The sequence below is a fragment of the Anabrus simplex genome, chromosome 2 (genome assembly GCF_040414725.1).
Source record: "Anabrus simplex isolate iqAnaSimp1 chromosome 2, ASM4041472v1, whole genome shotgun sequence".
NCBI classification, from domain to species: domain Eukaryota; kingdom Metazoa; phylum Arthropoda; class Insecta; order Orthoptera; family Tettigoniidae; genus Anabrus; species Anabrus simplex.
The window spans coordinates 1,105,196,744-1,105,224,226 of record NC_090266.1 but is presented as its reverse complement, the minus strand read 5'-3'; the positions used below and the strand labels follow the sequence as shown (position 1 = coordinate 1,105,224,226).

The 27,483-nt window shown below is 40.6% G+C and overlaps 1 protein-coding gene across 1 annotated transcript in view; it reads right to left on the bottom strand.

Moving 5' to 3' along the window:
• LOC136863786 (cell adhesion molecule Dscam2) overlaps positions 1-27,483 on the bottom strand; it is a 1,545,364-nt gene that overhangs the window by 288,520 nt on the left and 1,229,361 nt on the right. Inside the window, exon 18 of the mRNA XM_068226091.1 lies at positions 17,022-17,161. Within this exon, the coding sequence (XP_068082192.1) occupies positions 17,022-17,161 (140 nt within the window). The remainder of the gene's footprint in view (positions 1-17,021; positions 17,162-27,483) is intronic.

Below are 27,483 nucleotides of genomic sequence, written 5' to 3'. Positions count from 1 at the left end.
ACAGCTGGCTACTGAAATGTTGACAATTGGTTTTAATTTTCGGGAGACTTTCATATATTTGCCGGCCACGTGGTCTAGAGGTAGCGAGTCTGACTCTTACCCGGTGGCCCCAGGCTCGATTTCCGGCCAGGTCAGAGGTTTTTACCTGGATCGGAGGGCTGGTACGAGGTCCACTCAACCAGCGTGAGACAAATTGAGGAACTCTATGATTGTGAGACAGCGTTCTCAGCCTGGAAATTCAAGAATAATTGCCGAGAGGATTCGGCCGCGCTGACCACGCGTCACATCGTAATCTGCAGGCCTCCGCGCTGAGCAGCGGTCCCTTGGACGTCCAAGACTCATCAGGGCTGCGGGGCTGTAGGTAGGCGTGGGCTTCAACCTCTCTTTCAAGGACTACGCAAGGAAATGTAGAGGTACAGTAGTTGTTTACCATGTAGCTTCCCTTTTTACAACAATGTTTCATAATTAATATTAAAAAATAATGTTATTAGCTTTACTTCCCACTAACGACTACTACGGTTTTCGGAGACGCTGACGTGCCGGAATTTAGTCCCTCAGCAGTTCTTTTACGTGACAATAAATCTACCGATACAAGGTTGATGTATTTGAGCACCTTCAAATACCACCGGACAGAGCCAGAATGGAACCTGCCAAGTTGGGGTCAGAAGGCCAGCGTCTCAATCATCTGAGCCACACAGACCGGCGTGTTTAATTACTAAGCTTCAACAGCTGATCAGCAGAAGGCTACTAGGCTTTTCGACCACCAAGAACAGAGAGAGAATAATGGGTTGTAGTGAGTTAGAAATAATAGTTCGGTTCACTCTACTCCCTAACAGAAGTGGACATCATGCCTCCCCTACACAGCATCCCACTAGTTAGATGTAATCAGCCAGCTAGTAGGACGTTTGATGCTCAATGTTTCACGTTTTATTTCTAAAAAAAAGGGGTCAGTTTTACCTCCAAACCACACGGGATTACTTTATCACCTTTCTGAATGTTTTTTGTTACCAAAAAAAGGAAATGAATATTTACTCAAACGTTTTCGCTATGTTCGTAGCCGCGCTTTTACAGCTACAAGAAGGCTAGGTGGCGGCGTCAGTAGCCTATTGGCTTGCCTCTCTCTCAGACTGACGTTTTCAAGACTTGCGCAATAAGATGAAGTATGACCATTCTTTTGTCACCTCGTGGCAAATAACGGTCACCAAACTCTGCTAATCCGTAGCTCCTGTTATTTCCTGCTGAAACAATTGTCACGTTTCATTATCTCAAGAGATTCTCCATAGAGCATGATACTAACAGAACGGTGGTTTCCTCAACTTATGATCAAGGAAGACCAGGGCGTGCTTCGACCCTGTAGATTTATATTATTACAGCTTGGCGTTAATGCTGAAATCCGTTTTAATCCTCAGTCTAGTAATCAGAACCTTGAAAGTATCGGTGGTTGAACAGGAGACCTCTGGGTTAGAGGCAGAGAAACAATCCGTATGCCATATAGCTAGTTATAACACTGTCTAGTTATCAGCCCAAATAACCGGGCGAGTTGGCCGTGCGCGTAGAGGCGCGCGGCTGTGAGCTTGCATCCGGGAGATAGTAGGTTCGAATCCCACTATCGGCAGCCCTGAAGATGGTTTTCCGTGGTTTCCCATTTTCACACCAGGCAAATGCTGGGGCTGTACCTTAATTAAGGCCACGGCCGCTTCCTTCCAACTCCTAGGCCTTTCCTATCCCATCGTCGCCATAAGACCTATCTGTGTCGGTGCGACGTAAAGCCGCTAGCAAAAAAAGAAAATCAGCCCAAATAGCACCACCAAACGTTATATAGTTATAACGAAGCCCCAAACACTGATAGCGATCGGCTGAAAATTCACTGTATTCACGAGGGCAAGCATGACTGAAAGGGAGGAGCACATTACCATAAATAGTTTTAGGCTAGTTAATACACGAAGGTTTATGTATACTTTGACCATAGAACGGTGAACATGCACGGCTTTTAGAACGAATTTAAATGATAACATTAGCTACAATATTGCTCTAAAGTGCTGCTTGGCACTTTTCTAATATAATAGAACCTCGCAAGCTTATTGGCAAAGTGTGCATTTTTTTTTTTTTTTTTTTTTTTGCAAGTTGCTTTACGTCGCACCGACACAGATAGGTCTTATGGCGACGAAGGGACAGGGAAGGGCTAGGAGTGCGAAGGAAGCGGCCGTGGCCTTAATTAAGGTACAGCCCCATTTGCCTGGTGTGAAAATGGGAAACCACAGAAAACAATCTTCAGGGCTGCCGACAGTGGGGTTCGAACCCACTATCTCCCGAATACTGGATACTGGCCGCACTTAAGCTACTGCAGCTATTGAGCTCGGTAGGCAAAGTGTGTATTGGTCGCAATGTGTAATAAAGAATAAGGCAAGAAATACCTTACTGTGAACGTTCATAGGGCAATATGAGGTGTATAAAGTTTTTTCTATGCAACAGTCCGCTCAGTTTTTGTGTCACGAAGGGTACGTTAGGATAGTATTTTCAAGTTTTCTTCGAGTTATATAGATAGATCTTGCCAGGCAGAAATAACTATTTTAAAAAACATTCTCAGTTAACTCAAGATGAAGCCATCTTGGTAAAGGCTACCATTATCCGCAGCTTCGGCACGTACTGGGACTGAGTAGGTAGCTCTATGCTCGGCCGTGTTTTCCCCCAGACAGTAACTTGGTACTCATTTCTGTTGAAGGCTGAGCAAACCTCAGGGTGATATGTCCCTTCAAAAGAGGAGGTTTCGTTTCTAAATGTCACGACTTCCCGACGAGGTATCAAACCCAGGAGCTTCCGAGTGAACTAAACACTCCATAGCCTCTGCTAGGCAGCCTAGGCTTACTGTTTCACAGGTGGTTAACCGAAGAGTGTTTCCTAGAACAATGCTTTTAACAAATGTGTATATCACGAAAGATCCATGCGTTGATTATTCGTTTGCATGTTTTCTGTTAGTAATCCGCAAGTCTGATAAGCAAAGTGTACTGTGCGTATTGTACTGGATCATTGTCCGACTCGTTGGCTGAATGGTCAGCGTACTCGCCTCGGCTCAGAGAGTCCCGGGTTCGATTCTCCCCGTGTCGGGGAGTTTAGCCTTAATTGGTTAATTCCAATGGCTCGGGGGCTGGGTGTATGTGGCGTATTCAGAATTAGAAATCATCCTAGTAGGGCTCTCATCTTCACAGACATGCAGGTCGCCTAATAGGCCGTCTACGAGAAAAAGACACGGCACCAGGCCTCTTCGGAGGCCATACGCCATTATATATACTGGAGCATCGTTCCCAAATAATTAAAATGCCAGTAAGCACTCAAGCTTGTAGTTTTAAGTGACGGAGTTAGTGGCTGCGTGCTTTGTGTCACGTAGCAGTTAGCTTGCATTACGGAGACAGTGGGTTCGAATACCATTGTCGACAGCCCAGAAAATGGTTTTCCGTGGTTTACCATTTTCACACCAGGCAAATGCTGGGGCTGTACCTTAATTAAGGCCATGGTTGCTTCCTTCTCACTCCTAGTCCTTTCCTATCCCATCGTCACTATAGGACATATCAGCTTGATGTAAAGCAAATTGTAAACGTATTATGTGACGGTTGATATCGTGGTAATATCTATAAACCTCAAGTTTTACGTAAAATCCAAACCACAGAAATATGGCTATTCGTTTTTAAAATCCTACATACAATGGCCGAGATTCGAACACGACCCACTTGGGGGGATACGAATGACGATGTCTCTCAGCTATCATATCCTCGTCAAAATAATCACCTGGTTAAAGAAATTCCATAATAATAATAATAATAATAATAATAATAATAATAATAATAATAATAATAATAATAATAATAATAATAATAATAATAATAATAATAATAATAATAATGTTATAGGCTTTACGTCCCTCTAACTACCTTTACGGTTTTCGGAGACGCCGAGATGCCGGAATTTAGTCCCACAGGAGTTCTTTTACGTGCCAGTAAATCTACCGACACGAGGCTGATGTATTTGAGCACCTTCAAATACCACCGGACTGAGCCAGGATCGAACCTGTCAAGTTGGGGTCAGAAAGCCAGCGCCTCAACCATCTCAGCAACTTAGCCCGGCAAATAAAATTCCATTTCTTTCCTTCTTACTCAATGCATTCCCATTTTAGGCCTAACTTTGACGACCACAATCTCTTTATTGTATACAAGGTGTAGGAAAAATGTGCCTGTCTGGCCAGGTTCACCCTGCTACGGTAATGGAGTAGACCGTACAGCCAGCGTCTCCACGCCGAGTGTCGGGCGACGGTATATAACTCGACCACCTCAAGGGAGCAACGGCTTCGGGAGGATGAATCCCTTTATAAGGGTGATCGTCCCTCAGTGGAGGAAATGACACTCAAACCCATCATGCAGCGTCTTTTTTTTTTTTTGCTAGTTGCTTTACGTCGCACCGACACAGATAGGTCTTATGGCGACGATGGGACAGGGAAGGGCTAGGAGTGGGAAGGAAGCGGCCGTGCCCTTAATTAAGGTACAGCCCCAGCATTTGCCTGGTGTGAAAATGGGAAACCACGGAAAACCATTTTCAGGGCTGCCGACAGTGGGGTTCGAACCTACTATCTCCCGAATACTGGATACCGGCCGCACTTAAGCGACTGCAGCTATCGAGCTCGGTGAATGCAGCGTCTATTCTCCATGTTGGGGGTGGTTGAAAATAAAAATGCAGAAGGCAACGGGAAACCACTGCATCAACATATTCCCAAATTAAGCAACCATGGATAGGGGTCAAGACGGAGATGTTTTTACTGATCATGGACTACGGAACTCAAGATCCGGCAGGGGAGGAAATCTAACAAGCAGCAAGGTCTCTCAGGTCGTATGCGAAATCCTTGCTACAATATTCACAATAACTTAATGAATGTAGGCTCTTGAAATGTGAGGACTCCTTTGAGAGTGGGAACATTAGAAGAGCTAAAAATGTGACGAGAAGGTACAATATCAATATTCTAGGTACATGCGAAACAAGATGGCAGGGTAATGGAAGACTTCTACTCGGATGAATTCAGAGTTATTCACAGCGGAAAAGTATCGGGATTGAACGGATTAGCACTAATCATAAGTGCTATTTGCTTTACGTCGCACCGACTCAGATAGGTCTTTTGGCGACGATATGACAGGAAAGGCCCAGGAATGGGAAGGAAGCAGCCGTGGCCTTAATTAAGGTACAGCCCCAGCATTTGCCTGGTGTGAAAATGGGAAACCACGGAAAACCATCTTCATTGCTGCCGACAGTGGGGTTTGAACACACTATCTCCCGGATGCGAGCTCACAGCTGCACGCTCCTAACCGCACGGCCAACTCGCCCGGTAATCACAAATGCAAAGTTCTCGCGTAATGTAATAAACACTTATCTCAACAGCGACAGGCTGATGATGATAAAGATGAGTAGTCGACCTACAGATTTAGTTGTTGTTATCCAGGCATAATTTCCCACATCCGCCCATGATGACGACGAGGTAGAACTATTGTATGAGCAAATCGATGATCTACTGAAACTGACCAATGACAAAGACAATGTGTTATTAATGGGTGACTTCAATGCAGTTGTTCGCTCACACAATGACAGGAAGACCACAGGAAAATTCGGATGAGGAGAACCAACCAGAGGGGTGAGAGACTCTTAGAATTCTGTGAACAACACGAAATGGTAATTACAAATACTCTCTTTGAAGTGCATAACAGAAGAAGATATACATGGAAAGCACCAGATAATATTAGAAGATTCCAGATCGATTAAATTTTAGTTAAACAACGTTACCGGAATCAGGTTAAATCTAGCCACAGTTACCCAGGCCCAGATGTTGACAGTGACGATAATCTTGTCCTAGCTAAATGCAATATCCAGCTAAGAAGAATACAGAAAACCAAAAAGACAAAATGGCACTTGGATGGTCTAAAGAATGAAGAAACAAAGGAACTCTTCAAAGAGAAAACCAATGAAGTGATAGCAATACATCGAGAAGAATTAAGAGAATGGATCAAGATAAAGTATGGAATAGTAGAGGCTGCAAATGAGGTTTTACACTAGGTAAGAGGACACTGAAGCCAAGAAAACACTGCATGAAAGATGAGGTATTAAATCTTATAGAAGAGAGGAATAAACTGAGGAAAGAGAATAAAATGGAAGACTATAAAAGAATAAAAATCAGATCACAAGTAAATGTAGTGAGTAGAAAGGAAAGTGGGCAAAAGAAATGGCCGAAGGGATTGAAAATGATACGAGAAATGGATGACAGGATCAGGCATATCATAAAATTAAATACCTGCAGTACAAACCTAAAACAAAATCCACTCTGCTGAAGGACAATGATGGAAACCTGCTGGTGGATATTGAAGAAGTACGTGGACGTTGGAGAGAATATATAGAAGAAATGTACAGTGATAAAGAAATCAGAGAGATAACTGAAGTACCAGAAGAGATAACAGTTTAGGACAGTGATAAAATAGGTCCTCCAATAACCAGGAAGGAATTTGAGAAATGCTTGTCAAATTAAATGAGAGAAGGGCAGTAGATACTGATAATATAACTGCAGACTTTTAATGTAATTGCACTGTGTTACGAAACAGGAAATATCCCAGATGACTTTAGTAAAAGCAGAACAATCACTGTCCCAAAAAGAGGAAATACTATAGAATGTAGTTATTATAGAACGATCTCAATCGTATCCCATGCCTCAAAATTACACTTAAATATAATAATGAACAGGATAAAATTTAAGAAAGTAGGAAATGACTGGAAAGATAAGAGGATCAAATGAAAAATTTACAAGAACCAGTATACAGATGTAGTAGCGAATGGATGCACAAGAACGGCAATAATTAAGAAGGAAGTGAGGTAGGGTTGTCCACTCTCACCGTACCTTTTAAATTTGTTTATTGAAGGAGCAATATGTATTTTAAAGGAAAGGACCAAAGGAACAAAGATAATTGGGAAAAGAATCCACAGTATTAGATTTGCTGATGATATTTTCATAGTAGTAGACTCTGAGAAGGAATTAAATAGAATGTTGACTACCCTGTGTGATACATTGAAACATTACAAACTTAAAATCAATAGGAAGAAAACCAAACTTTTAGTTGTGAGCAAAGACGACAGGAAAGTTAATACGAACATAAGAATAAAAGATTCCAAAATAGAACAAGTGAAACATTTCTCTTACTTAGGTAGCATTATCACTGAAGACAATAGATGCACCAAGGAGGTCAAAAGAAGAATAGCTCTTGCTAAACAGGCTTTTCAAATAAGAGAAGTCTTTTAACGAACACCCATAAGTTTAAAAACATAGAAAGCCTTTTGTAAAATTCTTTGTTTGGAGTGTACCACCTTACGGTCGTGAGAGCTGGACTATTGGAAGAAAGGAAAGAGAATTCATTGGAAACAACTGAAATGTGAATTTGGAGGAAAATTACGACGACATGCTGGACTAAAAAAGACGAGCCGAGATGTTCTAAAGGAAATCAATGAGCAACGATGACTGGTAAAGGATATGGAAAGAAGGAAGGTAAAATTTGTGGGCCATATCCTGAGACATAATTACTTCCTAGTAAATGCATTTGAAGGAAAAATACTAGGAAGGAAAGGACGAGCAAGGCCAAGGAAGATATAGTTCGAGGATGTGAGAAACTTGATGGGATGTAAAAATTACAAGGAAATGAAAAGAACAGCAGCATTGAGGGAAGACAAGGCTTAGTCTTTAGTGTATGATGATGAGGAAAACTGTAGTCCTATAGTCACTGGTGGGCATGCATTGGAGGAGGACAATTAATATGCGGATAGGAACCAACCGTCTAACTCGCAATTTTCATCCAGAGTCAACTGAGGGAAAGTAAGATAATGGGGTTTTTCAACCATAATTTATCACTTGTGAATCTCACCGATCGTTTCGCATTTTCTGAGTTCGAATATTTACATTCGAATGACGGTGTAGATGAAAGGAGAGTTGTCGCCTTCATCATCATCATCATCAGCAGCAGCAGCAGCAGCAGCAGCAGCAGCAGCAGCAGCGTCTTCTTCTTCTTCTTCTTCTTCTTCTTCTTCTTCTTCTGCTTCTTCCGCTTGCACCCTGGTGGGGTCGCGAGTGCTGATGCCCTTTGTGGAGGGATGTTCTGTTGTGGTTTGTAGAGCGGTGTGTGTTGGGTTTATATAGAGAGAAATATATTGGTACAAAGAAACAAACATTCCCGGAGTCAGAGGAAATAATCGGACAAGTTAAAATCCCCGACCTGACCGGGAATGGAATCCTGGACCCTTTGAATCGTAGGCCTCGACGCTGACATTGAGTTAAGGAGCTGGAGAGTGAAGTATGTTTACAGGCGATAAAAATCATCTTTTGTCCGTACTGACAAATTACAATTAAAATATAGGAATTTTACCCATTTTATTCAATGCACAGTGTTGTTAACTCTAACACTAACACAGAGATAGTTTAAAGCATAGACATGTTTCGATCCTTTGGATCATCATCAGTACATAAAAATGCTATAAAGCAATTAAAATATAAAATACATTTGTGTGAAAAGTTTCTGTTAAGAGTTATGTTCTCTCATTGCGATCTTCTTTTGTGAAAAATTATTGCGCGTTTCTCGTCATTATATGTAAATATTGTTATAAAGTTCTTAGTTTTTGTGGACAAATAATAGGATTTTGTTGAATCTTTGGTGCTTGTTGGTCTAAGTATATTTATATCGGACCAAGGTTGATGTTGTGGATGTTAATCTTCTAAGAGCTATAAAATCTTGGTTCCGTTGAATGGAAGCTTATGGCCCGTGGAGTGATGTGATGCGGCTGGTAGTAGACCCGCTACTGACTGATGTACAGATGATGATCCAAAGGATCGAAACATGTCTATGTTTTAAACTATCTATGTGTTAATTATGGAGTTAACAACATTGTGTATTGAATAAGGTGGATAAAAAGTCCTATATTTTAATAGTGAAGTATGCATTTGTTTAAAACAATCGACATCCAGTATTTGATGAATCTTAACATTTTATGTAAACCAGACACGGAAAATGTGGGTTTCGCAACGTTTCTGTGATTTAAAACGTCATCGGGTTTCCCTTTGAGGCATTTAGCTCGCTGATCTAGTGAAAACGAGATTGCGTTACTTGTCCTAATTGGATTTGGATGAAAATTGAAGGAGACGATGTTCGTGCTTAAACTCATTTTAATTGTCTTGATCTCCTTTATCACGGCCTGGACGACATATTTTTTAATTCGCACACACTGTTTAGTCCCTATAAGCAAAACATTTTGTGGCATATATTGTTTAGTTTTCTCCTACCGAATATACAAGTGGGAGTTAACTTTTCGAGATATCACCTGCCAGCGGATGTGCATGAGTTTAAAGAACACAATGTTCCTAAAAGAGAAGCTTCAGTTTAAAATCCTAATAAGTTATGTATCGATGATTGTTAAGTTGTGAGTTTCCAGAATGAATAATGACCAGAAAAGGACAGGAAACACTAAGTCATAGACTATAATGGCTGGCAAGGTGATTCATAGCTTCCTCCTACTGATGGTTAACGGACATGTCGGTGGGACAGAGTAAGTGGTCTCAGTGATGAGTAAACCAATTAACAGGGGCAAGGACCTTCCAGGTGCAGTGTACACACAGACACTAGACAATGGCGCTCTGTTTAAGACAAGGTCTACAATTAAACGTACAAGGCGGACTGAGTAGCTCAGTCGGAAGACCGTGGTCCTCTGAGCTGAAGTTAGCGGGTTCAGATCTGGCTGAGTCCGGTGGTATTTGAAGGTGCTCAAGTACTCCAGCCTCGCGTTTGGTAAATTTATTGGCATGTAAAAGATCTCTTGTGAAACGAAATTTCGGGGTCCCCGAATATCATAAACGTAGTGGGACGTATTATTATTATTATTATTATTATTATTATTATTATTATTATTATTATTATTATTATTATTATTATTATTATTATTATTATTCAAAATTACAGAAAGATGAAGTTCATAGAACATTTCTCCTTCTGCCGCATTTCCCACACTCTGGTGGTGTCACGTGTGCGAACTATGTCGCACATGGGGACTTAACCCTGTTTCACAGCCGGATACCCTTCCTGACCCCAATATTATGTGAAGCGATGTACGCATTACTGCGTGTTTATGTGGTGGATGATAGTGGTGTGTTGTGTGTGTATGAGGAGGTGTGTATTGAGACAAACAGAAACACATGGACCTGGTGGAGAATCACACAGTAACGCCCTAAACAGAAGGTTGCAATGCTGACCATTCAGGTAACCAGGCTTTCACACAATTTCCGAATGTTAATAAATCTTAACCACAGTAGTGGTTCAACACGCACCTCAGTTTGAAAACCTCTGACTTACATGATGATCGAACTCAGCGGTGCAATCGGTTAGTTGTTGAGCTTTTGTTCCCAGTATAACAGGTTCGATCCCGACTAAAGTCAGTGGCTTGTGAGGGTGTTTAAAAGGGTCAACTCTGTGTTGTTGGCTTCCGGCATATAAACAAATTCCTGCGGGACAGTCCTCCGACACATTTGTCTCTCTTAAAATCTATTGGAATTGAAGGCAAGTTATATAATTCTTCTTCCCCATTCTCTTATGATTATGATTATGATTATTATTATTATTATTATTATTATTATTATTATTATTATTATAGTTATTATTATTATTATTATTATTATTATTATTATTATTGTTATTATTATTATTATGTGCTACGGATTATGGTGTTAAATCAAAGAATCTGTACAAGATTATATTATTATTATTATTATTATTATTATTATTATTATTATTATTATTATTATTATTATTTATTACTATTATGATTTCTGGAATTTTCACAATTTCCTGGGGTCAGCGGGTCGGTATTGAATGTGGATTGAAGAAAGTTTTACGGCCGGATGCCTTTCCTGATGCCAACTCTATACACGTACTTCTGTTGTGGTCAATAGTGTTATGTGTTGTATGTAAAAACTGATGTGTGTTAAGATGGACACAATCATCCAGCCCGCAAGCCATAGAAATTAATCAGATGCGGTTAAAATTCCCGGCCCCATCAGGAATCGAACACGGGGCGCTCTGAATCGAAGGCTACGACGCTGACCATTTAACCAAGGAGGTGGACGATTTTTATTATTATTACTATTACTTATGGTAATGCTGCATTGATCGTTTTCTAGGCAGCGAATCTCGTTGTTGCTCTTTCCTTGCTTACAGCCGGATACAGATCTACTTTTCGATAAATCACACAGGTAGATTATTCCTGTTCATTGGCCCACGTTCAAACATCGACATTGCCATAGGGGATGAAGGATTCTTATGACGGTTGGAAACGGGATACACTGACTCCCGTGAGGGCAAGTGAGAACGTTTGAGTACCATTTCCGTTCACTTCAACTCAACTGAGAACGTATGCTGGAATTAACCTAAGTTAATTTTCAGGTCATGAATATTTTCCTCCAAATTTTAATCTCATAGAAATACATAAAATGCACTCGCCAAAACAGACCGGCTTCATACACGCTAAGTACACGGAGCTGCTGGCTGAGATTTTCCAAGCCAACGAACGAGCAACCACTGCATTACACAGACTATGTTGCATGTGGGAGAAAGCGGAGTGGCTGCTGTTGTTAAGGCGCTAAGGCTACGGAGCAATGCTCTGCATTCGGGAGACGAGTGGGTTCGAACCCAACAGTCGGCTATCTTGAGAATGGGTTTCTGTCGTTTCCCATTTTCACTTCCAGTCTACTGACGGGACAGCCGATTCCTTCCAGCTCCTTACCATACACCGTTATCTATTTCATCTCCGGCAGCTCAAATGAGCTTGGCGAAAGGGAAAAAAGCCATATAATTTTATTTTACCTCATCTCGTACCCTGCAGCAGGAAAAGGGACTAAAGGGTAGACTTACATGTGGTAGAATTCTACAAAGGTCAGTCGTCCTCGTAACGATAAACTAAGCAAATGGATCTTAGTCCAATTGCAGCATGAGAGCTCTTTGGGTACCGTCAAGTAGTTCCAGAATAATCAGTTTCTTGCCCGACAGCAAATTTAAGGGGTCACTATAGCGAAATTACATGAATTTTAAGAAAAATATCGAAATTGGGTTCAGGAAACTAAAAAATAACCTCATGTGTGCTCTATGGAAAATGCTTGAACTTTTAAAGACCACAGCGCCTCCTTTAAATGGCGCTGCGCTGGCATTTAATTGTCCCATGCTCTACTGGACATACCCCAACAAAGCAGGAAAAGGAACTCAGGGGAAGGCAAAGAGGTGAGGAAAAAGAAGAAGGCGATGAAAATACCACTGGAGGTGAGAAGAAAGAAGTATGAAGGGAAAACATATTGTGAGTGAATTTGCATAGATTTTCATTTTGCATTTTATAGCTTAGCAAAATCTTCATCTTTTCTTTCATGAAAAAAGAGTCTCTTATCATGAAATTTTTGTCTAATGAAGGGGAAATGTTACACAGTAGTAGTTAGATAGTGATAATGTCCATTTTACGGTGGAAAGTGATTCAAAATTATTTTTGACCTACGAAATGTTGTGTTCACATATTTCTTAAAAATTTAAGCATTACACATTTCAAAAATTCTACTCGCCAATATATTTGTCAAACAACAAACTTTGACACCGATATCTGTTAGCTTAACTATGCAGCAGATTTGTGCAAAATTTGATGAAAAATGAAAAAAATAATGATGCCAGAGAATTTTTTAACGATGCTGATAAAAACGAAAGTAAAAGAAAGCCCACCTAGAACGTTGTATAGGTTAAATATTGAAATTTGGCAACATTACTATATCAGAAAAATTGTAAGTATTCATTGAAAAATATAGAAGTTAGAAATTTTACTATAATGACCTCGAAATGTTAAATTGTGTGTCTCTCTCTCTCTCTCGTGTTGACCGTTCATGTCCCGATGGTGGTCGTACTTTCATGTCTTTCCTCTCAGAAGAACCGAGAAGAAGTCATTTTTACTTGCATTATGACGGAACTATAACGTGAAAGGTAGAAATAATGCTGACTTCTGTAACTTTATGTTTTCGGGTCTTATAAGTAAACTAGGAAGGACCTTCCCTAACTTTCAGGTTGCTTAAATGCGAACAGTTAACCTTGTAGACTGTTCTGCCAAGATTAGACGTATGTCGCTGAAGAGTGTTTATTGCACTGAGAATGTTCTCTTCTCTTGTATTTCTGTTCCTTAAAACACTTCTCGTGCAGTTCAATATTAGAGGTATATCAAGGATTATTGTGTGACAATTTAATAAAATATTTTGCGAGAAAAAGTATTTATACCCGTATCGTCCAGCTCCATGGCTAAATGGTTAACGTACTGGCCTTTGGTCACAGGAGTCCCGGGTTCGATTCCCGGCAGGGTCGGAAATTTTAACCATAATTGGTTAATTTAGCTGACACGGGGGCTGGGTGTATGTGTCGTCTTCATCATCATTTCATCCTCATCACCACGCGCAGATCGTCCATGGGAATCAAATCAAAAGACCTGCATCTGGCGAGCCGATCTTGTCCTCGGACACTTCCGGCACTGAAAGCCATACGCCATTTCATTTCATATACCCGTATCAATGCTAGTACTGTCCCTCGCTGGAAGTTAAATCCTTATAACTTGACTTTATTTCTGATCATTCACCGACTAATGAGTAGTCAACGAATGTGGTGTCTATGTGTATTGAAGTTAGTGAGGTGCTCACCTTCCATACTAAAGATTAGAGGATCGAATCGCAGACAGTCGGTTAGCATTAAGGAGCGTTCAAATGAAAGAGATCTATATCAGTTGTAATGACACACTGAATATATTTTTCAGGGTGAACTTCTGGCACTCCGGAGCCTGCTACGATTTATGGCAATTGAAGGTACGTTAAACATTGAGGGCCCTCTCTTCCTTAGAATTCGCCTGGAGCTGGAGTGGCGAAAGTAAGGAAAACAAGTTATAAAATGTCCGAGAGTGGTATTTTCCACAACTTCCCTCCTCAAGTCAGTATCGACCGATTTGAGTGTGTGTTTGTGTGTGTGTGTGGGGGGGGGTTATATTTATAACATGGCGATAGAACATAATGAACATAATGAAAGTGCTTGTGCGTGTGTGGTGTCCTGGATGTCGTGATAAGGACACTGATACAAGTGAATTATGTTGCTATTCAGACTGCAGTACACTACAAAATGATGCATTAAAATATAGAACAAGAACCATATGATCAACGTCAACAGTTTTACAGCGAACGGTGTGTTCAGATTACAATCTAAAATCCAACTTTTGATGCTTCTTAGAGAATAGGTTCAATAGGTCTGTTGGTTTTTCAATTACGTCTCTGTGAATGTTCAAACGTGCCAACCCATTGAGTCGTTTTCCACTTGTTTGTTGTCATTTTCTGTTTATTTTCTTTTTAAAAAGTCCATGGGGAGGGGTTCTAACCCCCAGTACACCCACCCCACCCCCACCTTGGATACGCCCCTGCCTGAAGTGTATTACGGGAATTGCTCGTAGCAGTCTTAAGCACCTAGTAGTTGAAACAAACCCGATCCAACTGGGCATGTAATCTCATGCTATCCCGTTGACGAACAAGTAACATTCTGATTGATATTGGTATGAAATCAAATACGATGGAAAGTTCAGCTCCATTCAGTGCTTACTGTATAAATTTTATCTCCCCACAGTGATAATTATACATGTTTGTGAGCCTAGATAGATATTAATACGGTAGGAAACTCAGCTATAAATAAAGATTATTTTACTTATTTTAACTGTGCTTTCATATATTTACGCTGGCCCCGTGTTGTAGGGGTAGCATGCATGCCTCTCTCGGCCAGGCCAGGGATTTTTACCTGGATCTGGGGGCTAGTTCGAGGTCCACATAGCCTACATGATTACAACTCAGGAGCTATCTGACGACGAGGTAACGACACCGGTGTAGATAGCCATGGATAACGGCCGAAAGGATTCGTCGTGTTGACCACACGTAACCTCGTAATCTGCAGGCCTTCGGGCTGAGCAGCGGTCGCTTGGAAGGCCAAGGTCCTACACGGGCTGTTGCGCCATGGGTTTTTATTTTTACTTATACTTAAACATGTTGGTGGATCTTGATGTGGAAACCTGTAAAGCACAAATGAAAACGACAGTAAGCACATTGGATGAATGTTGAATTTGTTGACCAACTCGAATGTTCAGTGTCCCAGATAACATTGTCAGGAGCATCAAATGTATCACATTCAGCTGGAAATGTAGCTTTCTTTCGGGCATGTTTAATTATATTTTTGAATATGGGCACACTGAATTGATTGTGGATAAGCGCATGAAGGTCGATGATGGAGGTTAATATCACTGTTGTCGAATAAAACTCGCTCACAAAACTGTTTGGTGGACTTCCTCATTGACGAAAAAAGTATAGATCCAAAGGCTGAACATGGAAGTTGCAGTAGGAGGAATGTTTCCTGTGCGCGTGTTTATCCGGAATTACGAACAGTCCTTTTTGATGGTTTGAAAGTGAATGTAGAACAAGACAACATTTTGTTCTAACATTGGGAGAGAGGCATTTATCCCACCATTGTTCAAGAATATTCTCGTCCACTGTGCCTAATTTTGAACAATTGTATATGTTAGGAGGTCGGATCATGTTCTGTTGCACAAGGGAACCAAATGTGCCATTTAATTCACGTAAGATAATAAGAAGTGGAGAGAGAGGTTTACCGTTCATGGATACAATGGACTGAATTGTATACGAATATGATATTCCAGACGCCGGTTTCATTCCGACAATCGTATCTTTTTCACTGATGCTAGATAGTATGCTGTTATCCGTGAATTTCAAAATTATATCCATGTTGATCTGTATTAGGTACGATCATATCAATGAATTCAATACCAAATTCACTCACAGAGTCCTCAACCTCTCCTTGCAAATGGAGCATGTTTTTTCGTTACAAAGTGCTTAATTTTACGAACAACAATCTTGTGAACTACCTTAAAATTCCAAACCCAGGTCAATCCAGCTTTGCAATCAGTCAATCCAAGTGCTCTAGCTTTCGTGCACGCCCACCACCTTATATCAATATCATGCATTTCCATTAGATTAGCCCTTGCTTTTTGAAAATAAGACTACACGTACTCCGATATGAACTTGAGTTTCTCACGTTTTGTTCCTTGTTGTTCAGAATATCTCTGACAACGAGATATATAGATAGAGGCCTTGACCCTCCTGAAGTGACGTAGAATTGTTTTCTATGACCATCCTTTGTTTTTAGCTTCTATTACCTTCTTCACACAATCGAAAGGAATAGTCTTTATCTAAATCATCATTCAAAGGCTCATAAGCAGGATCAACATCGGAAGGCATTTGCACCAGTTCCTGGTCCTCCAGGATTTCAATGATAGTGGCACCTTCAAGTTTTTTCATGAAACTGAAAATAGTGTTTGCAATTTCCTTTCCCTCCTCAAGTACCAGAGTTGATGAAGACGGTAATTGAATCTGGTCCGCTAACACCTCTAACACCTTATTTGCTTTAATTCTCATTGTGCGTGATACAAACACAAATGCACAATCTCAAGAATTTGCTAATTACAGATCACAGTGCACACTCATAATCGTAAAACAACTACTCCGGAGTCAGAGAGAATAGTGTTCTAATGCACAGCCACAACAGTATGCTGCTACACGTACGGATTACCTGTAACTGCTTATCTGTAGCACTATTAAATATGGGCCAATAAAACTAGATTTACTGCCATTTAGTGGAACATTTTATGCCTATTTACAAAACATAAGATAAGTATCCGCCAGACACTTCGTGAATGTTTCTCGTAAGACGGTGAACATACGTTGCATGTAACATGCATGTTGATATCTGTTCTGGGTTCTAGAGATCGCCATTTTTAGCAAGGAACATGCATTTTGAATACTGTTATCGGTTGTAGAGATCGCTATTGGAAGGAAGGATATAAGTGGAAATACGTACATCACTTGCTTGGCTGCGACCTAATTCATTCTCGGCGAAGAGGCGGAACTGATAGCTGGTGGCCGGTCGTAGTCCTGAGATATGGGTGGTAGCTTGACCTCCTGGTACAGTGGCCTGGGCTGTGTGTTCGTGCCAGATGTCTGCAGCAGAAAGACACACAAAGAGAGAGACAAGTCTTGAAGCAGGCACACTTCACTTGCATAACAAAATATAGACATCAACTGGCATATATCACATTGCGGCACAACTTATAACTCAGAGCTACGAAACACTGAAGAAGTCACTAAATATAAAACATACACAATACAATATACTGACAGAACGTTCCGATTGATTCAGATACTTCACCGAATGCATTATGAATTACCGTATCATACATCATCTAATGATCTGAAAAACACAGGAAAATAATAAGGAAAATATGTAACCAACTAAACTGTATCAACTTATATTTGTAAATTTGAATAAGAATGAACAAGACTCAGCCTCTCAGTAATTAATGGAATGTGTTGGAAATCGGAAGTTAATTTTGATCCCACTGATCTCTAAAAACAGTATCATGAGAACCTGTATCTCCTTTCTAATGTGATGGATGTTCTTCTTCCTAGGTAATTTGTCAATGAACGGAATGGATTTATTTCAGTGGATAGTAGGCACCGGTATTAGTGTAATCTGAAACATTATTAGAAGAGAACCGCGTAAGAATAAGGAAAACAAAACTTCAATGTCGATGACAGGAGGAAAATATATTTTTTCGTGAATTCTGGAAATTTGTTGACCGAAGGAAACGGAATCATTTTATTAGTCCTCAATACGGTACTGGAATTGATAAAAAATGATTTCGATGACTGGAAGTCAAGGAATTCTCTGATTAGACCTAAATATTACAAATATATTCGGTTACCTCATTAACGTCGTACTAATGTCTTAAGGATTTTGTTGGCGGTGGGAATACAGAGGTTCAGAACAGAGAATGTAGCGGCCGTGGCATTTGTCTGGTGTGAAAAAGAATCTTCAGAGCTGCAGCCATTAGGATTCAGGATTCAAACTCAGAGCTTACAGCTACATGAACCATGTCGTGTAGCAAACTTACTCGGCAACAGACTCGTTGGCTGAACGGTCAGCGTACTGGCCTTCGGTTCAGAGGGTCCCGGGTTCGATTCCCGGCCGGGTCGGGGATTTTAACCTTAATTGGTTAATTCCAATGGCACGGGGGCTGGGTGTATGTGTTGTCTTCATCATCATTTCATCCTCATCACGACGCGCAGGTCGTCTACGAGAGTCAAATAGAAAGACCTGCACCTGGCCAGCCGAACCCGTCCTGGGATATCCCGGCGCTAAAAGCCATACGACATTTCATTTCACTCGGCAACAGCTAACTGGATGACACAGCTTAAGACGAGTAGCATACAATACGAAAATAATGACTAACTACAGGGTGTTGAGATTTCGAATTACTCATACAAATATGATAAATGTTGAAATGCACTGCTTTTTCGATACATCTTGAAAGTGTCCCGTATATCATTCTACTGTATACTGCATGACGACAAGGGCAAACCGAGCGAATTGGCTACGCTGTTCAAGGCTGTAGCACTTAACTTGATTCCGGGAGATAATGGTTCGAACCCCACTATCGGCAGCTCTGAAGATGGTTTTCCGTGGTTTTCTATTTTACACCAGACAGATGCTGGGGCTGTACCTTAATTATTATTATTATTACAAGTTGTTTTACGTCGCACCGACACAGATAGGTCTTATGGCGACAATGGGACAGGAAAGGACTAGGAGTGGGAAGGAATCGGCCGTGGCCTTAATTAAGGTACAGCCTGGTGTGAAGATGCGAAACCACGGAAAACCATCTTCAGGGCTGCCGACAGTGAGGTTCGAACCCACTATCTCCCGAATACTGGATACTGGCCGCACTTAAGCGACTGCAGCTATCGAGCTCGGTGTACCTAAATTAAAGCCACGGCCGCTTGCTTCCCACTCCAAGGCCTTCCCTATCCCATCGTCGCCATAAGACCTATCTGTGTCGGTGCGAGGTAAAGCAAATTGTAAAATAAAATCCCTCTGTCGACAGTACTGAAAATAGTTTTACGTGGTTTCCCGTTTTCACATCAGGCAAATGCTGTGGCTATACCTCCATTAAGGCCAAGGTCGTTCCCATCCCAATCCAAACCCTTTCCTATCCTATCGTCGCCATAGGACCTGTCCGAATCGGTGCGAGGCAAAACAAATACAGTAGCTCCTCGCCACATGACGCATACAGTGTGTTTAATAATTAGTAAACTTGTACATTATATTCGATCTTATTGTTTCTGCTTAATTTTACTGCCTTGAGGGGTCGTGGTCAACAATCCCGGGTAGTTTGTTCGTGTGAAATATGCTTGCTAACCTGTGTGGCTGTAATGCTTTTACTTGTAATTAACTAGGGCCGGGCATGAATAGGGCGTGTCTGTAGTCAGTATGATAGTTATTACATCAGCATTCAACAGGAGTTAAAAGGGGAAAATTACGGTAAATCACTCCCTCGATGGCCGACAGTGGATTAACCCAAGGAAGCAATTTGGTGATCACAGGACCTCCAGTAGAGTCCCGTCTTTTTGACCAAGTCTGACTTCTACCTTCTCTCTGGGCGAGCATCTTTTATATACGAGAGACATCCAGAAATTAAGTTTCCATATAAAAAAGACAACATAGTTACATGAAAACTTTATTGTCGCCCGATACAGCAATGTCGAAGCTATTTTTCGACATAATCACCACAAAATTGAGACCCTTGTCATATCGTTGGATCAACTTTTGTATGCCGGTGTCGTAGAAGTCTGTCGCTTGGGAATGGAACGAGCATGTGACATTCAATTTCAGCTCTTCATCCATGTGAAAATGCTGACAGGAGGACAGTAATTTATTGATATGCAAGATAAGATTTGAATCACCGGGAGCAAGATCAGGACTGTACGATGGATGATCAAACACCTCACAGCTTAACTCCTGCAGAACAGTTGCTGATTGCCGAGCCGTATGTGAGCAAGCATTGCCATAGATCAGCACAACACCTGCCCTGAGCATTCCACGCCTCTTGTTTTGAACGGCCCATCGCAATTTCCATAGAAAATGTATCACAGGCCGAACCTCGTAGGCGGCGGGAGAAAGAATACGAGCCGCCATTTCGAGCTACTGCTGCTGCGCTACTGACATCAGGCGTGACTTGTCCGGCCGGTATATGATTGCTACGTCATAGATCTGTCGCACATGCTCGTATTTCCTGGACAAATACGTTTACTTTACAGGAAAGGAAATAGGGAAACTTAATTTCTGGATTACTTACGTAGTAGAGAGACTCGCATGCACTGTAGAAAGCACTTCCCGGGAGAGAGCATCAGCTTGGTTATCGGTGGAGACGACGGGGCGCCATGAGACGGTAACACCCATCTCTACAGCTAACTTTATTATTTTCACATCTGTACGAAGTATGGAATGATGAGAATGTAATACAGGGCCGCGGTCTGTGAATAATGTACATCTTGCTACTGCACTATTTGTATGCACTATAGGGCAGAGTTCCGTCAGCACTCAGAGGGCACTCACTACTGCACCTGCTGTTTCTGCCACGTTGAGTCTGGCTGGAACCTGCAAGGCATGGGCACAGGCCTGGCGATGAGCAGGTGCCATCGCAGCAATATTGAGGGGTGACGTCCACATAGATAAACAAGAAAATCTCACCTGCATTGGTGCGGTTTGAACCGTGGCCACCTTTGTGGAAAGTCAGTGACAATACCTCTGATCATTCGCGGGCATTTCTTAACCTATTCCTCCTTTCAATTGACCTAACGTGGTTTAGTGCCCCTCAAACCATTCCAGGTCCGCGAACTGAACAGGAGATAACCATGTGGCTAGCTAATCCCTAGATCACGTGGATGACAGTTTAGTCCTGTGAGAATCCCACAGCCGCACAGGCTGGGATAGTAGAATTTCGAGTTTCGCTCTCGGGTCGTGGTGACTTCCTAGAAGTAACCCAATACCGGTATTAGCACTAATTTATGACCAATTTAGGAATGGTACATTTAAAAAACAAGTTTTTTGGGAAAATTTACATTGACTCAATTATTGATACTGTGCATGGAACAGAGAAGGTACACGCATGTACAGACATGGTGTCCCGACATAAACAATCAACACTGCCCCACTCCAGTACTGAAAAGGAGGAGAGGGAGTGAAGAGGTAGTATTGAAAGCCACTCCAGTACCGAAAAGGAGGGGAGGGAGCGATGAGGTAGTGCTGAAGGCACAGTGTGTGTATTGCTATACATCCGTCACTGGGCTCATTTCAATCACAACAAAGTCTTGTAGCGGGCTGTCTACCTGCAGCAATACGTTAAGCGAAGAGTTGGGGAGACGCCATGCTTTGTTTATATCGGGACATAATTTCTGTGCATGCGTGTACCACGACATTGTACATCACCATAGTGCTTCAACGTATGAAATATTCACAGGATGATGATCGCGGTATCATTATCTCCTAAATTCCTGCCTGGGTGGAGCAGTGGTAGTGTCCGAATCATGATTCCAAGTTAGCAAGTTCGATCCTGAATGAGGTAGTCGATTTTTGAAGAGTAGTCAAAATCTTGCCACTCCATCCAAGTATTGTTGGCATGTGGTGCATTCAGTGTCACCCGACAAAATTAAGTCAAATCAGCCGTAGGAACCGTCCAGTAGAATTCAGTTTACGTTGTTGGACTACAGTAGGCTGCATAGATGCCGCTACTTTGGAAGGTTTGTAACTCAGTAGCTAATACCACAGCTTATAATAATAATAATAATAATAATAATAATAATAATAATAATAATAATAATAATAATAATAATATATAATAATAATAATATATATATAATATATATATATATATAATATATATATAATAATATATATATAATATATAATATATAATATATAATATAATATATATTAATATATATAATATATATATATATAATATATATATATATATATATATAATAATAATAATATATTATATTATATATTATATTATAATATATTATTATTATTATTATTATTATTATTATTATTATTATTATTATTATTATTATTACGAGGGTTGGGGCATACGTCTAGGCAGCTATTTGTTTCTTCACATTTGCACGGTGCTACCATACAATAGCCATGCCCTGGAAAGCACGACATTCATATTAGATGGACAGAGCATGAGATAGTTGGGCGTTGGAGAGGTACCACGCATAGGGTGATGGGACTGAAGTTGTGAACCAAGCTCCATGTAGAATGGATGTGATGAGGAAAGAATAGCGTGAGAAGCACTGGAACACCGGCCATAATCACCGAACCTGTCTCCGTGTGATTCTGAACTCATCCACAGATTGAAAGAACCACCGCTTGGGAGACGGTTTGGGACACGTGAGGACATTGGCAACGCTGTGAAGCATGAGCCTGAAAAATTCACACATGGTCAGGTGACTGGTATCCGACGTATCCTACACCGTTGACAATATGTTGTGGACAATCTAGAGCAGGGCCTCTCAGGGTGCATGCGCGTGGTGCATGCACTGTGCACGGTGCAAAAGACGACTTGGCTTGGTTGACCAGAGTGCAGACCCCCCACTCCTCGATTTGGAGCAATAGTGCTAACTCTCTCTTTCCTCACGCCTGTCTCGCTCGCTCCGCCTGTCTCCCTCTCTCCCACTTGCGCCGTAGCGCTCCAAATCCGGGCTGAGTTGAGCCGAGTATAGCCGAGTAGAGCCGAGCATAGCCGAGTAGCCCAGAGACGAAGCGTTGATCCGAGCGGCACCGATGCACAGTGCACGGAGCTCTTGCGCCTCGCTCTGCACGCGTGAGATTTTGGGCGTTTGAGAGGCCCTGATCTAGAGGACTACTTTGAGGGTTTACAGGAAACGTTACTGTACTCTCTGAGAATGAACATTATCTAGCCCGAGAATTTCATGGCTATACCTGGTAAACCTACTCGGCATTATTCAATTATTCATACATTCCACAACTAATTGGGATAAAGTGGTTAACACTATGCCTTTTGCACGCTGAGTGAACTCTGGGCCACGTACCTCTCCAAAAGTGTAAGCCTTTTCTTGGCTGAATGGTCAGCGTAGTGGTCTTCGGTTCAGAGGGCGCCGGTATCGATTCTCGGCCAGGTCGGGCATTTTAATCTAAAATAGATCATTCCATAGGCTTGGAGTCTGGTTGTCTGTACTGTCCCCAACATCCCCCACACACCACAAAAAACACCGTCTTCCACATGACAGATGCCGCCCAACCTTATCGGAGGGTCTGCCTTATAATGGCTGCACCATAGCCATGCGGAAATTTTGACTTTAATATTTCGATTTCCACGTTATTCCGAATGACGAAATTCTTAGTCGAGTTTTTCAAAAGTGTGGACATTCCTAAGAATCTATATTGTGACTAGCAGTTACCCGCGGCTTCGCTCGCGTGGATTTCGTAAAATGATAACAGTAATCGTTCCTCGGTACTGTACTAAGACATTATCTGAAAATCCCTAAAGTATAAACACTCACCGACAAATTGAGTTTTTGCATCCGGGAGATAGTAGGTTCGAATCCCACTATCGGCAGCCCTGAAAATGGTTTTCCGTGGTTTCCCATTTTCACACCAGGCAAATGCTGGGGCTGTACCTTAATTAAGGCCACGGCCGCTTCCTTCCAACTCCTAGGCCTTTCCTATCCCATCGTCGCCATAAGACCTATCTGTGTCGGTGCAAAAAAACAAAAAAACAAATTGAGTTTCATTTACCCCGGAAATTCTTTGTAAACCACGCTTGTGTTGTTGCATTTCGGGGCTAAGATGACCATGCAACATAGAACTATACATGAGGGAAACAGACTTCTCTCAAATCGAAAAAAGGTTTATTTTTAAAGGTGATTCCAAATATCTATTTTCACGTCGTAACATCGTCAGTTTTTAGATAGGCTATAAGAATCCCCATGAAAAGAATTCAACCCCTTTATCAGTCCATCCCATTTTCCGAAAACAAAAAATACATGTTCCTTTACTTTTAAAGGAGATTATAAATACCAATTTTCGCGTCTGTAACATCTTCAGTTTTTGAGATATAAGCATCCTCATACAAAATTATTCACTTCTTTTTTCACTTCCTTTCACCCCCCCCCCCCGTTAAGTGCCTCTTCCGAAAACAAAAAATACGAAATACGTGTTCCTGTACTTTTAAAGGACTTTCCAAATACCAGGTTTCATGTCTGTAACATGTTAAGTTTTTTACATATATCGTAGATGTACCGGTACTCCTTTTAAAAATTCAACCACCTTATCAATTCTTTTCAGCCCTTTAAGAGGATTTTGCGAAAATAAAACATACGTGTTTCTTTATTTTTAAATGACAGTCAAAATACCAACTTTCACGTCTGTAACATTTTCAGTTTTTTAGATATAAGTTTCCTCATAAAAATAATTCAACTTCTTCTTGTCTTCTTTCCACCCCCTCTCCATTTAAGTGGACTTTCCGAAAACAAAGAATATGTTTTTTCCTTCTTTTCTTATTTTTAGTGCTCACCCCACTTTAAGTCGATTTTCCGAAAACAAAAAGTACGTGTTTATTTTTAAAGGAGATTCCAAATACCAAGTTTCACGTCTGTAACATATTTATCTTTTAGAAATATAAGTATCCTCATACAAATAATTCAACGAGTTTTTCTATTCTTTCACCCCACTAAGTGAATTTCCGAAAACATAAGAATACGTGTTTCTTTATTTTTGAAAGAGATTCCAAATGCCAATTTTCACGTCTGTAGCATCTTTAGTTTTGGAGATATAAGTATCCTCACAAAAGGAATTCAACAGTTTTTTCACTCCACCTCCGTTAAGTTGAACCCCTCCCCCCAAATGCGTGTGTCTTTATTTTTAAAGGAGATTGAAAACACCAATTATCACGTCTGTAACATCTTCAGGTTTTGAGATACGTGTCCTCATAAAAGGAATTCAACTCTTTTTCACCCTCTCCCCCCAGTTTATTTCCCCCCTAAAATGCGTGTTTCTTTATTTTAAAGGATATTCCCAATACCAATTTTCACGTCCGTATCAACTTTAATTTTCAAAAGATATAAGTATCCTCATACAAAGAATTCAATTAATTTTTCATTTCTTTCACTCCCCTTAATTGGATTTTCCGAAATGGGAGGAATATGTGTTACTTTACTTTTAAAAGTGATTCCAAATGCCAATGTTCACGTCTGCAACATTTTTAGTTTTTGAAATATTAGTCTCATACAAATAATTTAACAAATTTTTAAATTTTTTTACCCCTGCCAAGGTGGACCTTTCCGAAAACAAAAAATACACGTTTCTTTATTTTTAAAGGACATTCCATTCACCAGTTTTTACATCTGTAACATCTTCAGTTTTTGAGATATCAGTATCCTAATTAAATGAATTCAACCCACTTTTCAGTCCTTCTATCCCCCCCCCCCCCGACAAGTGGTTTTTCCGAAAACAAAAAATGCATGTTTCTTATCTTGGAAAGTGATTAAAATTACCAATTTTCACTTCTGTAACATGTTAATTTCTTGGGATATACTGCAGATATGCTCATTCTAAAAATTCGCTTTTTTAGTACCCCTTAAGTGGATTTACCGAAAAAAATTATATATGTCTCTTTACTTTTACAAGAGATTCCAAACACCAGTTTTTACGTCTGTAATATGTTACGTCTCTGAGATATAGTGTAGATTAGTCTTTCTAAAAATTCACCTCCTTTGCTACTCCTGTTCACCCCCCATTAATTGCATTTTCCTAAAACCAAAAAATACGTGTTTCTTTATTTTTAAAGGAGATTCCAAATACCACTTTTCATATCTGTAACATATTCAGTTTTTAAGATATAAGTATCCTCATAAAAGGTTTTTAAACAACATTTCACCCTTTTCCATATTTCTTAATTGAATTTTCCTAAAACAAAAAAAATATACGTGTTCATTTATATTTAAATGCGATTGAAAATATCAATTTTTACGTCTGTAAACTTTTAAGTTTTTGAGATACAGATATACTCATTTAAAAAATTCACCCCCCCTTTTCACCCCTTTAGCGACGGAATGTCCCAAAACCCTCCCTTAGTGAGCACCTACACTCTAATATAAATGTATCCCCGACAGTTCATTACATTATGTTCAGTAGTTTAGGCTCGGCGATGATGGGTCAGTCAGTCAGTCAGTCAGTCAGTCAGTCAGTCAGTCAGAACATGTTATTTTATATATATATATAGGTTAGTCGCCTTGGCCCTTCAAGGCTCCATCCAAATTGTTAGAAATGACCTCTGTAGTACTGAATACGAGTACTAAATCGAGAAAACCCTCCATGGTTAAAAATACTTTCAACATTTAAGTGTTATGATATACTTTGTCAGATTTAGGCAGCCTATCGTTGTAGGAAGTACAAATTAAAACAAATAAAACAACTTTACTGCTTCGACTAGGCAATCCTCAAATGAAGCTACAAAAGTAAGAACAAAATTGCAACCCTGCCTCCTACACTGTTAGACATAACAAATCATTTAATTAGATCTGAGACGGCTAAAAGTTTACCTGTACCTGCTTGAGTAATATTATAGATACCTGACGTCTGACCATGCGGGCGTGAATCGTAAAATTCGACCACCAAGCCAATAGCAAACACACTTCTGCATCCTTCTGAGAGAAGTGTAAGTGTAGTTTACCTGTGAAAGATCGTATTTTTTTGTATTTCTTTTGATGGAAGGACCGTACTATAACATCGCTGTAGGCTGGCCCAAGGGGCAGGCCACGGCTCGAAGTGTCGATTTTCGGGCGCGCCAAAACAGTGGAACATTGATAGCTTACGTCGAAAATTGTTTTACAATCACTCTATTAGGCTATTTAACAACAAGAAATGAACTCTACCTTAATCACTCAGTTTCATTATACAGGGTGTTTCCGTAAGAGCGTGCAAAAAATTAACAGGACATAGAGAATGCTCCACTGAACAATTTGAGGTTGGGAACCTGTGGTCGGAGAAGTCGGCTTCAGCAGATATGGAAGTAAACTTGTCTACCACTTTGCCTCGCATTACTGTTTCCAGCTTATTACAACTAACATGCGAACACGTTTACACGTACTGTGCTGTTTATTTACATGTACATTATTTTCTGCAAGGAAACAAGGAGGACGTCACCATGCAGGTTTTGTTTACTTTACCTGTCCATAAGGTGGCTCTGTTGTATCGTATTTACATTGTCCCGTGACAGAACGTGCTATGAATCACGCATGCATTGAGGGTGGTGGCCGTCAGTTTCAGCACATTCTGTAAGATACAGTGAAAATGGTACGCTCATTGTGTCAATGATGGTATTTGCAGTTAACTGTAACTAACTTAAATTAGAAAGTACACAATATTGTGATTGTATACCTATTATCTCATCAAG